We start from the raw sequence: 13033 nt of genomic DNA, 5'->3' as shown, positions 1-13033 counted from the left end.
CTCCCCCTTTTGTAAACCTCTCTCCTCCATTTTCTCATGATGACTTACTCCTCACGAGATTGCATCTCTACCCCTCTTTTGTGAACTCCCCTTCTCTCTTCTCGTTTGATTGTATCCTCCTTGATCATCCATCACCTCTCCTCCTCCTTTGTCTTGATGCTTGCCTCCTCCCTCCAAATTGTTCCTATGTTCGTTCTGAATCACCTCCTCTTTCTTCATGTCACTTTCCTCCTTGCTGCTTTGCCACCCACAGCCTCATATTTCCAACTCCTGACTGTTTTATATGCCTGTGTTGAAGTGCACAGTTTAAGTGATTAATAATCAACAGTTGATAGAGCCCTGCAAACAATCTTTGACTGCTGCTCGCTTTGCTGAAGTACAACATTGCCACCTGTAACTGGTACGTAAGCTATGCCGCGCGCAGATCGGCTCACCAATGCTTCATCTACACCAGGCACCACCTTGTGCTAATTCGGCACAGGAATGTGTTACTCTGGGTGCAGTGAATTGCCTTCTGACTCCCAGCAGTTGATTGAGGGAAGCTCTGCATTGTGCAGGCCCTTAAGAGGCGGATGTAAGTGGTCGCGTAGGTGCCTTTCTTGTATCCTTGTCGATTTGTGAACAAATCTCTCTATTTGGCCTATGAGCGATTTGGAAATCCGTCAGTTTTGAGTCACCGGCCTGGACTAGTTCCCGTGGTCCACCAGCATCTGGGGTCTTTTGCTCTCTGCCCCATTCAAAAACAGTGAAGTCTGTACATTCCTTTGCCTTTATCTCCCAGGAGCATCCAGTATAAAGGAAGCCTTGGATACACCATGAATCGCTGCAGGGCTTAACTTTGCCACGTAGTAAGGGATTCTTTCAGCTCAGAGGTCGGGCCATGCCCAGGGGTTCTATATTTGCCAGAGCCAGACCCAATACATTTGAATTACACTGCGTTATATCTAAGAAAGGCCTAGCCTGAAGTCATGACATTACAACAGGTGTAGGCAGGGGCTCCCTTTCCCCTTGCACTTCCCAGGGAGTCCCCTTTCTGGGGACCCCTTTATTTCTTCTCGGGTATCCTTATTTGGCCCCTAACAGAGTTGTCAGGGTTTAGACACATCAGATAATGTTAAGGCTGGCTATGGACTGGGGGAGCCAGTTGCATCCTCTGGGCCAAGTGTTATCGTGCAAGTGATGGAACCCGGATCCAATGTTCTACTTGTCCCACCACCCCTTTGTCATAGTGGGTGCACTAGAGTTAAGAGGTGAGGGAGAACAGGGACTTTTTCAAGATGTGGTTTTAGAAGGAGGGAATCCGGGAAGACAGAATGTGTGGTGACATGGTTTTGGAGAGTGGGTGGAACAAAGCATTATGTAATATGGTACTGTATCAGAACAGGCATAATGTAATGGGTTAAAAAAGCACATGGAGTTGGTACAAGTGACTGGAAAGGGGAAGCCTTGCAGGAATTTATTGGCATTCTGGAATGTTTTTGGATATGCTATAAGCACAACAGGATGTTTGGAGAAATGTGGTGGTTGAATAAAGTATTGGGAGAAGTTGTTTGAAGATCATTTGTCCATAAAAATGTACATATATGATCTAGTGTCCTGCAAAAAGGTGGAGTTGCAACCCTGTTGTTTGCTAGGGTATTCAAGCATTCCTTGACTGTAGCCATGCCCTGTGATCTCTTATTAAGGTTGCAGGCAAGCAGAGCTTTAGTATGACAGAGTCCTGCAGATGCCGATTCATGTGCTGAGCCAAAGAAGGCAGAAAGCAGACAGAGGGATATTGTGCTTTTGGTGGGGCTGGTGTTTGCCACTCAGTCTCTAACTGCCCTCTTTGTTTGTTGCAGGTGGAATGTAAAAAAGCTCAGCCAAAGGAGGTCATGTCCCCAACAAGCTCTGCCAGGGGTCGATCCCGAGTGATGCCTTATGGGATGGATGCCTTCATGTTGGGTATTGGCATGCTGGGTAAGTGTTAGCCCCCATCAAATTAGTTTGAATGACTGAGTTCTCTCAAATGGTTTAAAAGGTTGCACTTGAGCCTAAAATTGAAGGCCAGTGGCTGCCATTATGAAAAATGTGATCTGCGCTAGGAGTTTGTCTGCATGGAGGTGTACACGGATAAAGCACCCAAAATGGAAGCTGAAGTATAACAAATAGGAAATCGTGGTTAATATATGTGCAAAACATGCACGTCAAACCTTGTACCAACCCTGTCAACATTTGATTGTATGCATTATGTCACTGGGGGTCATTCCGAGTATGGTGGTAGCCATGGAGCACTTAGCTCCATGGCTGCCTCCCATACCGGTACCCTGGAGGGACCGGTAAGTCCCCATTGAACTAACCCTATAGGGGCTCAATGGGGAGGACGCAAATAACGGGCAGGTCAATGGCAAGCCTGTTATTTGCGCCCTGGTCCCTTAGCGGGACCCGTGGTCCAACCACACGTCCCTTCCGTTTCCCGTTAGGGGACCTCGGAATCGGGCGGTCGGGGATTCCCGGCACCGGTCTCCTTACCGGTGCCTGGTATTCCCCACCCCCCGACTCGGAATGACCCCCAATATCTTCTGAATGAGAAAATGACATGTGCCAATTTCCCTCATATGATGGTGTGAAGGATAACTAAATGGGAGGAAGTGAAATAATGATCATTTATAGGCCAAAGCGAGAATAACCGTAAGCTTTAACTTGCTACGGACCAGTTGCATCAAACCATTTTGTGTTTTCTGTATTTATTTGAAGAACGGGGATGTTCATTTCGATTAGCAATTACTTAGATTAACATGTTAACAGATGGCTGAAGCATTCACTCAAAGTGCGCCTGTACAATAGCACAAAGATGAGACCAAGTGATGAGACAGTTTATGAGCGTGTCATCAAAGTGGGACATAGGCCAGGGACAACATTTAAAAGGCTTTCAAGGGTAACATTTGTTTCCAGCTCTTGTCCCTCTGGGTTACAGAGGAGTACTTTCCAAATATGCAGAATAAAATGATGCCTGGGCCTGTGGCTCAGGAGCGCAGTAGTGAGGTCAGGTAGGATGGATTAACCAGTAGGTGAGGTTTAAACCATGCTTTGAAGAGATTAACGATTGTCCTGACTTTGATTGTGGTGGGCAGCGGGTTTCAGTGGAGTAGGGAGAAGGAGCAGAAGCAAGAGGACGGAGTGGGGCTGTAAGCTTGAGTGCAGAGGGAAGAAGAGGCAAAGTAGACTGAGTTACAATCAGACAGGCACTGAGGTGCAAGAACATTGATAGTTTTGTAGATTAGGAGAAGGAACTTGAAAAGGGAGCAGCTGTGCATGGAGAGTCAATCATCAGGTTGTCGGGTGTAAGTGGGGGAGGATGTCGGTAGATTGTAGAGCATGTGGGTAGCAGGCAGAAGTTGAATACTTTGTCCAGATGAAGGAGTAGAAAGGAAGACCTGGAGTAGGCATGAGCAGTACTCTAGTTGCTGAGCACGAGGGTGGAGATTAGGGTTTTCGTAGAGTAGCGAGTAAGAAATGGACACATTTTCCAAATGTTGCGAAGGTTAGAACGAGCAACAAATTCGGTGGTAGTGATGAATTGTTGCAGTATGATGACCCCCAAGATTACGTACGTTGGGTGAGGGGAGTACAAAGATCAGAAGGGAAAGATATGGGGGGTGGGAGGGGCAAGGAGGGGATGGCGTTTGAAGCCAGGAGAAAGATGACTTTTATTTTCAAAGAGTTCAGCACCGGTAGCAGAGAGCCATTCAGTGATAGATTGCAATGAGACAGGTGGTAATCCATTTGGAGATGGCTGGTGTGAAGGAGGGACGGGAACCTAATTGGAGTCGCATCAGCGAAGGGGTGTTGATAGAAGCCAAAAGATGAGCAAAGTCTTCCTAGGGCAGAGTGATGAGTGTAAAGAGCAGATTTCCAACGTCTGATTATTGGGGATGCCGGCAGGGAGAGTAGTGACATCAGAGGTTTGTGAGTTTTGAGAGATTTTAAAGGCACAACTTTCCAGGTATCAGACTCCAGGTTACTCAAGGTCCTGAGGAGGATAGGGGAGTGGTCGACTGTGTCATAGGTGGCAAAGAGGTCCAATTGTATGAGTAATTAAGTGAGTTTGGAGTGGTGAGCATCGGAGAAAAAGTTGTAGACGTGCATGTGTAAAGTCTCAGTGGACTGTTCACTTCAGAAACAATATTAAGGAGGATCTCTGAGGCCGTTATCCCTGGAGATTTGGTTGCATATCACCTGCTCAAGGACCTTTTTGAATAATGGGATAGAGAAGAAGCCGGGCAATAGTTGTTGGGACAGTTGGGTCAGCAGAGGGTTTCTTCAAAAGGGGTCATACAGTTGCAGATTTGAAGTTGGCAGGGAAAGGTCCAGCAGGGAGAGAGGTTAAAGAGCTAAGAGAGATGAGGGCAGGTGATCAGGACTAAGCGGTCAATAGGAGCAAACTGGTCCCCACGTTGGCACTGTGAAGGATTGGTGCTAATTTGGTTGAAGATGTAGGGGAGAAGTAGTTGAGAGTAGAATGTGTGGGGGAGGGATGGATGGATGGTAGAAGGAGGGGGAAGGAGGAAGAGAGACGAGTGTCACACAGTTTGGAGGAACATTGGTGAGTAAAGTCACTAGAAGAGAGGGAGGAGGCATTTAATATTGGTTCAGAAGGTGTGAGCAGACCTTGGAGGGTAAATGAAAGCTTGCAGGGTGTTTGTGAAGGGATTAGGTTTGGGCAATAAAAGGATTTGGCAGAGTCCAGTGCAGAGGAGAGTGCAGCAAGGGAATTTGTATAGACTAGGAGTAGCGTGGGGCATCCAGGATTTGTGCCAGCTCTGTAGGTCAACATATGCTTTGTTTGATAGTCTGGGCCCCAAAGGTCATGCAGGACTGAGGACAGTGGGGGGACGGGAATGTGTGAGTATGCATGCAGGATAGTGTTGGTCAAAAGGAGTCATAAGTGCAGGTGGAGGGACTGAGACATTAAAGTGACATTAAAGTGACAATGGAGTGATTGGAGGGAGAGGGGCAAAGGGGAGGCCAGAGGAGGAGAGTGAAGTTGAGAGAGTTCACACTACAGTGGGTTTATTTTGTACGTTATTGCTTATAGCACAAACCTATTCAAGAGCAGCAGAGTGCTTTACAACATGAGCGTTCCAGAATTGGGCTCGGGATTTTATATAGCAGCGCAGTACTGTTGGTGAAGGGATAGAGGGATTTTTATTTGTCCGGCAGGCATTGTTGAAAGAACCACATTATTAGTATTTTTCTGATCTGAAAGATGGTGGGGCATTTTGGGCCTCTACCGGGATTGAGATCCAGATGGTCGGGGCGTGGCAGGAGAAAATGACTGCTTGAGAGACTTCTCTACTTCTCTATGGTGGCTAGCTTTGACTCGAACCTTGTTGATGGTTTTGCTACATGAGGTGCGAGAGAGGTGTGGAGTTTATCCGCCAAGTATTTTGGTGTTCCGTTTGCGACTACTTTGTATGTGATACGTGCAGTTTGGAATATGATTCTGATGGGAAGGAGGAGCCAGTGAAGCGTGTGCAGTATTGGAGAGATACTGTTGAAATTTGCGGGCATCTTTAATGAGGCGGGCTGTAGCATAGTGGGCTGCTTTGTGGAGGGCCAGGTGTGTGCTGGAAGCCCAGTAAGGAGGGCATTTCCCCATCAATGTGTGATGGGTTGGCTGGTTGTGGAGTGAGTGGTCCGATAGGAGGGAGTTACATTCAAGGCAGGTCACTGCAAAGGGTTTTGGAAAGTTAGTCCCCATCAGGACAATGACGGTGTGAAGTTAATCAAGGAGAATGTTCAAGTCCGGGAAATGGAATTCAGAGGCCAATAGTGTCGGGGGAGGGACAGAGGGAGCGAGGGACAAAACATTTAGAGTAAAACATGCGCATAGTGGGATATACAAAAGAGGAGGCAGTGGTATACAAGAGTGTCAGGGGGAAATGGTAAGAGCCTTTTTGAGGAGGGACACTACTCCACCACCTTTTCTAACAGATCGTGCAAGTGTGATAGCAGGAAGTGAAAGTTGAGGGTGATAAGAGGCAAGCACTCAGTGATTTAGGGAGACCTGTTTATAGGGATTGTGCATTCCAGATGTGAAGTGAAAGAATGATAAGAGGTGGGGATGAGTAGCAGGTTTTGTGCGGAAGACGAGGGGGATAAGGTTGGAGATTCTGGGAGAATGGGGGAATTAGGTTTGAGGGGTGCAGGTGGCAAAGAGGAGAGAATAAGGTAGAAGATACACCAAGTTGTGGCTGAAGGCTACAAGAGAAGGGGAGAATAGTGAGTATGAGGAGGAAGGGAGCAAACTCAAGATGCATGATGGAGGGAAAAAGAAATAGGCAAGTGGGTGAATGGTGCAACCCGAGGGGGAGAGTGTCGGGAAGTGAGCAGTCAGGGGAAGGGGAGGGAAAAGCTGGCTGGGAAAGAGCTGGCAAGTTCTGCGTTGGCTAGAATGGTGCTATGTGACCAAAGTTCAGGGCCAACACAGGGATGCCCCTTGGTTCTTCAAGGTAATGATACCTTTATAGTGAACAGGGATTCGCTAGATCAAAGCCTTTGGGATTTTTGAAGACCCAGGGAGCTTCGTTTTTGAGGCAGGCCCCTCACATGCTGTACAGGATGCTTTGGAATGACAGGACTGTGCAAAAACAAAGTATTTGAAGTGAAATCCCTGGAACAAAGTCTGTGCTGTGGAGAAAGACTGGCCTTGCACTGGTAAATTGCTCAATCCCAATGTGCCAAGGTACTGCAAGTGGTTATGCGCCCAGTGGATCGGGAAACCCTGTTACTGCCTTGTGAGCCCACACCGAGTGGAGACATGGACCAATTGCTATCAGATAGTGATGCCTTGTCAGACAGCACCCCCATGCTCAGACCTTTGCTTGAGGCATGTGGGTAAGACGGGGGGACCTTGCCAGACCGCTTGCCTTAGACCTGCAGCCCACCAGACAATTGTGCTTCCTGGATTCACGTCTGACTTAGTGTGCCATACTGTCCAGACAGTATGCAGTATTAACGGACCACCCTTATAATGATTAAGGTGGTGCAGATAATTAGCACTCGTGGAAAGCTACACAACCAATCAAATCTACATTCTAGCTGGCCTATAACCAGACTGCGTAATGGGAGGATACCTATGAAGCATCGTTACATCATTGAGCGGCCTGCAACCGCCAGCTCTCCAGGTGTTTTACACTACGACTCCCATGATTCTCACCATTGCCAATGCTGGGTATGACTGGTGGAAGTTGAAGTGCAACACATCTGGAGAAGGAAAGGTTGCAGCTCCCCAACTAGCTACTGGTGTGTCATGTTTTGTTTTTTCAAATTTGTTCTGTGTTCAATGGTTCGTTGCCATTTTCATTGGATTCATTGGTGTAAATCTGCGGTGTGCGTTAATTTATTAGTGTTTGGCTCGAGCTGGTGCCGGGCGAGTACGAAAACCTAACCAATTTAAAAAGCACCTGCCTTTCCCTCCATCTTAGCTTGGCATTTTACACAGTCTAACATGCTGTGCATGCATCTTTCTCTTTTATATTTAAAAATGCACTACTTTATCCAAGTGTACTTATTCCTTGGGCAGCACTCTACTGTGCCTCTGGCAGCTTGCTCCATCCCTGTACACACTATTAAATACAATGATCACGAAGGGCCTCATCAGGGGTTAGGCGGTATCCCGGCGTAATTGCGCCTCACTATTTTCCAACGCTATTGGCGTTACCACAATTCGGTCCGGCACAATTTGCGCTGGATCGCGAGTTGCGGTGGGGACGTAAATCCCCATTCCCATTGGGGATATCTTGGAGCTCTTAGTGCCAAAAACGAGCAGAAATAGGTCATTTTTACCACCAGCAAAAATTTGGAGGTAAAACTCCCATTTTCCACCCAACTCGAGATTGGGCGGAGCGGTAAATGCAGCGGTAATAGCGTTACCGCCGCATTGTCCTGCTCTGCTCAACTTGTGATGAGGCCCTAAGTAACAAAGTGAGTTTTCAATGCAGTGTGCTTAAAGGGCACACGCATCCTTGCCCTCTTAGAGAGGGTAAGAAAGGAGATGTGGAAGACTAAAGCCAAAAGTATAGAACGAAAAACCACAAAATGGACTCCTCGCCAGGAACTCTTCCTGTGTACGTGTCCTGTTGAAAATGCCTTAACTGATCTGGCTGCTTACTGCTGAGGTTTAAACTATATCTGACATGTAACTATTTTGTCTTTGGGTGCTTGTTTTCAGTAGCAGATTAAAGGACTCTGCACCTAAAATGGCTGCCAGGATCCCTCGTTCACCTATGCTGAGTGCTCGTTCTTTTCGGATCTCGGTGCCTGTGCTTTTCTCCCTCCGGACATGAGGCATTTGTTAGCTGTGTGCCAGTCTTTGCGTATCCGAGTGTGGGCAGATAAACAGCCACTTCCGGCGTTTGTGGTATAGGGCTGGTAATGGATAGGTGGTTAAACCCTTACCGTTTATGTAAAGCGCTCTCCAGTCCCTGTGCGCTCCCGTAGGTGGATTACTCAAGGAGCAATTATGTCGCTCTAACGAAGGCGCCCTGAAGTGAGATGAAAACAGATGTGCGGCTGGTGAGCTGCACGTGAAGAGGGAGAGAGAGGTGTGCAGGGTCTTGCATGTGACAACAAGCAACGCAAAGACGGTCGTTTGGCGCCCTCTGCTGCCTGCTGGCAGTACTGCTCGTGACATTTTCTCCATACTACTTATACACTGAGCAGTTGTTTTCATACAACTTTTGCAGTCAGTTTTGAGAGGCCTTTCTAACGCAATGGGCCGCATTACGATTTTGGCGGTAGTTTGGCCGATTATGCCGTTTAAAAAAAATCTTATTGCTTTTTTTGTATGGTAACTCAACAGATTTGGCTTCAGCATTTTGCTACAGGAAAATGTTCCACCTCTCCGCCAAACCTGTAGTACGGCGGTGCGTTAATGCAGCGGTAATGTAATTAATGCCACATTACTGCAGTTTTAATTCAGTTTTCACAGTTTTGTATACCACACCACCATACTTGTAATGAGGCCCAATGTAATGTAATCTATTTTCCCACCTAGGGGAGGGTTAGACTAAGTAGGCCTTGTCGGATTAAAGTGAAGTCATCAAAATGCCAGTGTTAATTGAAGTTATTCACCTGTCTAAGGACCTCACAGGAAGTGACATCACATAATCAAGTAATGAGCTTTGACTTGCGTCATCACTTGAAGTGACATAGCTGATGTAACTGGCTCTTTCAGTAAGTACCCATAAGTATACTATCTAGTGTTTTCCCTTGATATACAAGGGGTACAGCCAAGGTATGCCAGGTGAACCGAAACAAGGCCTCGCCAGGCCAGGGCCACTAGGTCAATACTGCAGCTTCTCTATTATGGTTTTTAAAAATTATTTCTGTTAAGTATACAAACATGTATGTCACACAGTTAGATATAAATGTAACTGTAATGTATGCATGTTACATAATGGCGATATGTATACTCTATACGCAACTTATGCCTTTGACTTACTATTTGACACAATCAGACGTAAGTAATGAATACAACACACGACAGCACAAAACACATTTCCCTGGTTCTGTATAGCGAAGTATACGCAGGTACCAAGGAGCTGCAGCATTCGCTAGCCCTCAGCGCCCTTTTAGGAATTAAAGTATTCGGTATTAGCTAGTTGTACAATTAAACGGGACTGGCCAATGTAAGGAGTGGGGCTCCAACAATTTACTCCCAGAGAATATTTACCAAGCGGCTTGACTTCCAATGGGTGTAACCCCGCTGCAGTAGAGCTTGTAGTCCATTTTTTCTTTGCTTATGTACTTGCAGTTATGAGATTTTAATGCAAAAAATAAAACTACAAATACCAGAATGCAAAGTATAGTACTTGATTAGCAATTAATATGAGCTCCTGGAGAGCAGGATGAGGGGGTCTGGTGTTAGTCTTCTATGAAAGTCAAAGGAAGAAGTTACACGTATGTTGTCATTGTTTCAGTACAACTAGGCAAGGCAGTAGCTGTAAAACACATTTCTTATACATCCAGAATGAGGACACTGCTTTTAAACACATCTTGTGTCACTGCTGCAACAGATGGCAGAAGGTGTGCGCTTTAAATTGAACGATTAACCCGACAGCTCTTCTCTGCTCTTGGAGCAGCAGGAAGGGATTGGCTTAAACCCTTTTCCACCTGCTTGTTCCTCACCTTCTCAGCAGAGAATGCTTAGGTTGAAGGATGCTCGGAGGAAATGGAGGGACAAGGGGCTGGTACACGTGGACAAAGACTTGGCTCTTACGGTTCGGTTTATTTTCTGTCCCTGGGGTTAGCAAAAGGGAAACCGAGATAACAGCTGAATTAAATCCTATTACCTTGCTGAACTATCTGAATTCCCGTGTGTCTAGACCCCCAGAGGTCTTTTGCTGCGCTTTATGAAATATGTCGGCCCGAGCTTGGATATGGGAAACTGAGGACATTTCCCGCTGGTGGACCCGTTTGTTTCTGTATGACCGAGCACAACCTCCGAATGATGTCCTAATCTAAGATAATTGCTCTTCCACTTGCTACTTATTATTTTGAAATGATCAAGCTGCTGCTATCTTTCTGTGACTTGAAGTAAGTGAAAACCAGGACTTGTCCAAAGGCTCGTCAATTGCATGCATTGCTAGCATTATACTCCCCTTCAGTGGTCGCACTGGAGAACCTGTTCCTATCCAGTTTCTGTACCACCGGTAGGTGTTACTCTTCTCCTCGCCCGACTTTCTTTGACATTGGCATATATTGATCCAATTACTCATAGCGCTATTTGCCTGCACCAGATTCATTGAGATCTTCCAGAGTTTTATGAACTCGTTTAACCCGTCTAAATAAAACCAGAGAACTCTTCTTGCATCCATGTAATGAAGTATTGAGAGATCATGGTTACAGCGGACGTCACACCAGGGATAGTATTACTGGCACGCCCTGTTGACGTCCCTTTTCGAATTTCGAAAACAACAACTGTAATACACTGCAGCTTCCACTAGATGTTGGTCTATGCATAGCATGCGAATCTAAGCAGATACAAGCACCAGAAATACGATTACGGTGAGTAATGTATTCCATTTGGGGCTTATGCTAAACTTGTAGATAATACGGGGAAGGTAAGGTCTGATGTGTCCTCTGCCCCGGAAGGGGTTTGGGCCTGTCCGGGGAGTCGTGTAAAGCAAGCCCAGGGAGGCTGAGGGAGGCGACATGGAGGGTCTATGACCTAACTGTATGGGAGAGGCTAATAGCATTGCATAACATAGCATAGCAATCCTGCATATATAATAGCATACCTGCACATCATAGCATAGCCTAGTAATCCTGCATATCATAGCATAGCAATCCTGCACATCATAGCATATGATATGATCTGCCATTTATAACGCGGCTGTACACAAGTGTTTCTAGGCGCGACAAAACAAGGAGGGGGAAACAAGAGAGGACAAAATAACAATCTTACTAGGCCTTGTGTCATTCCGATGGTGCATGTGTGGGGAAGAGGGTAGGGGAGAAGTGCCAGAGGGGAGGGAAAGGGGAAAGTGCAGTTAACTCACAAGTGCAGCCAGCGGGTGGCTCTTAAATGCAGAGAGAAGGGACTGTAAGGTTGCCGATACAGACCCTTAAGTGCTGGGGAGCCTGGAGGCAGTGCGAGGGGAACTAGTCATGCAGGAGCCTGGGCCCGAGTTTGGAGGGTGACCAGTGCGCAGAGCAGTCGGGTGCATCATGGATAAGTTTAAAGGTCGAAGAGTAGAGGCAGGAAAATTTAGAAAGAGACTGTTGCAGTAGTCCAGCCTAGGGATGACCAGAGCTCTGGAGACAGTGAGCTTCTGGGGAAAAGTGAGAAAAGGAAGAATACCTCTGAGGAGGTGCAGCTGATAGTTTGACTTCTTAGAGACGACAGAGATGTGAGGACAGAAGGAGAGGGTGGAGTCAAAGATGACACTAATGTTCTTAGCCTCACAGGAAGGAGCAGGAAGTGGGCCCGGAGTGGGCGGCCTGAGAGAGAGAGAGCGAGAGAGAGAGGAAAGGGGGAGCAGGTGTCCTAATGAGGAGGATCTCAGTCTTACTAGCATTAAGGCAGAGCTCATTGGCAGCACACCATTCCTGAATTACGGCCAGACAGTCTGATATGAGAAAAGCAGCAGCAGTGGCTTTGGGGAGCCTGAAAGAGAGCGAAGTGTCATCCGCATAACATTGAAAATTGGAGCAGAAAGTAGATTGGAGAGCAATCCTGCCACATCACTAGGCAAAGTGAGTCACATTAGAACTGTTTCCAAATCATTTTGGCAGATAGACAGGCAAGACGTTTCAGATGAATCTCTCACTGGAAAACACTTAGGCCCTCATTATAGGTTGGGCTGAATTTATTCCTGGATTTCTGTCTGTGGAAATTAATTTTTCCACCAACTGTAATCTGGGAAATATGCCCTTATCGGGAATACTACTGTTAGGGCGGTAATAGATGCAGTCACTGAAATAGAGCTGGTCGGTGTCTTGTGCCTTGAAACAACATTTGCTGTGCATTATAAATACCCTCCCAAAAAATAAACATAAACCCAACAAACAAGACCGACTTTGCAGAAGGCAGTCCCAGAAAGCTCTGTCTTTTGCCTCCCTCCTTTTCCCTGTCTATGTTGTGGGCAGGGGGTCTCCCTGCACCCCCAGCACACTGTGCGGCCCTGCTGACGCACCCTCCTCCCCCAGCCCCCAAGACGCCCACCACTTACCTCAACTGGATTCGGTGTCCTCTTCTGGCTTCTCTCCAGGCCGCGTCCCTTAAAGAACAGACATACACTGGGTTTTGCAACGTGATCCGGCCTTCTATACGTTGGTTTTGCAGGGCGCGGTCTAGAGACCTCAATCCATACCGCTGCCAGTATTTCATTGCATCCATAAAAATCTGTAACTTCTTTAACCCTTTCTATCCAAATCTTGAGGATCATACATTTTTTAATGCACAAAAGGGTGGCATCTATCTCTTAATACATTGCCATTTTTACCTCTACCACTTCTGAAGAGGTAAAAATTGGAGGGGTTACTA

The 13033-nt window shown here is 46.7% G+C and overlaps 1 protein-coding gene and 1 long non-coding RNA gene across 14 annotated transcripts in view; one reads left to right on the top strand and one right to left on the bottom strand.

Annotated features, from left to right (window-relative positions):
• The window catches only part of LOC138492537 (uncharacterized), a 209045-nt gene extending 200285 nt beyond the window's left edge, over positions 1–8760 (bottom strand). Inside the window, exon 1 of one of the 2 annotated variants that reach the window (XR_011276221.1) lies at positions 8443–8760. This is a non-coding gene — a long non-coding RNA (uncharacterized lncRNA). The remainder of the gene's footprint in view (positions 1–8442) is intronic. The other variant, XR_011276220.1, reaches the window with a different exon arrangement.
• MSI1 (musashi RNA binding protein 1) overlaps positions 1–13033 on the top strand; it is a 287638-nt gene that overhangs the window by 230985 nt on the left and 43620 nt on the right. For all 12 annotated transcript variants that reach the window (XM_069619758.1, XM_069619754.1, XM_069619761.1 and 9 more), the window contains one exon: positions 1842–1959. In XM_069619758.1, the coding sequence (XP_069475859.1) occupies positions 1842–1959 (118 nt within the window). The remainder of the gene's footprint in view (positions 1–1841; positions 1960–13033) is intronic.

This window comes from Ambystoma mexicanum, chromosome 10 (genome assembly GCF_040938575.1).
Source record: "Ambystoma mexicanum isolate Mex_15411 chromosome 10, UKY_AmexF1_1, whole genome shotgun sequence".
NCBI lineage: Eukaryota > Metazoa > Chordata > Amphibia > Caudata > Ambystomatidae > Ambystoma > Ambystoma mexicanum.
Note: the sequence above shows the minus strand (reverse complement) of the source record. Positions and strands in the feature narration are given on the sequence as shown.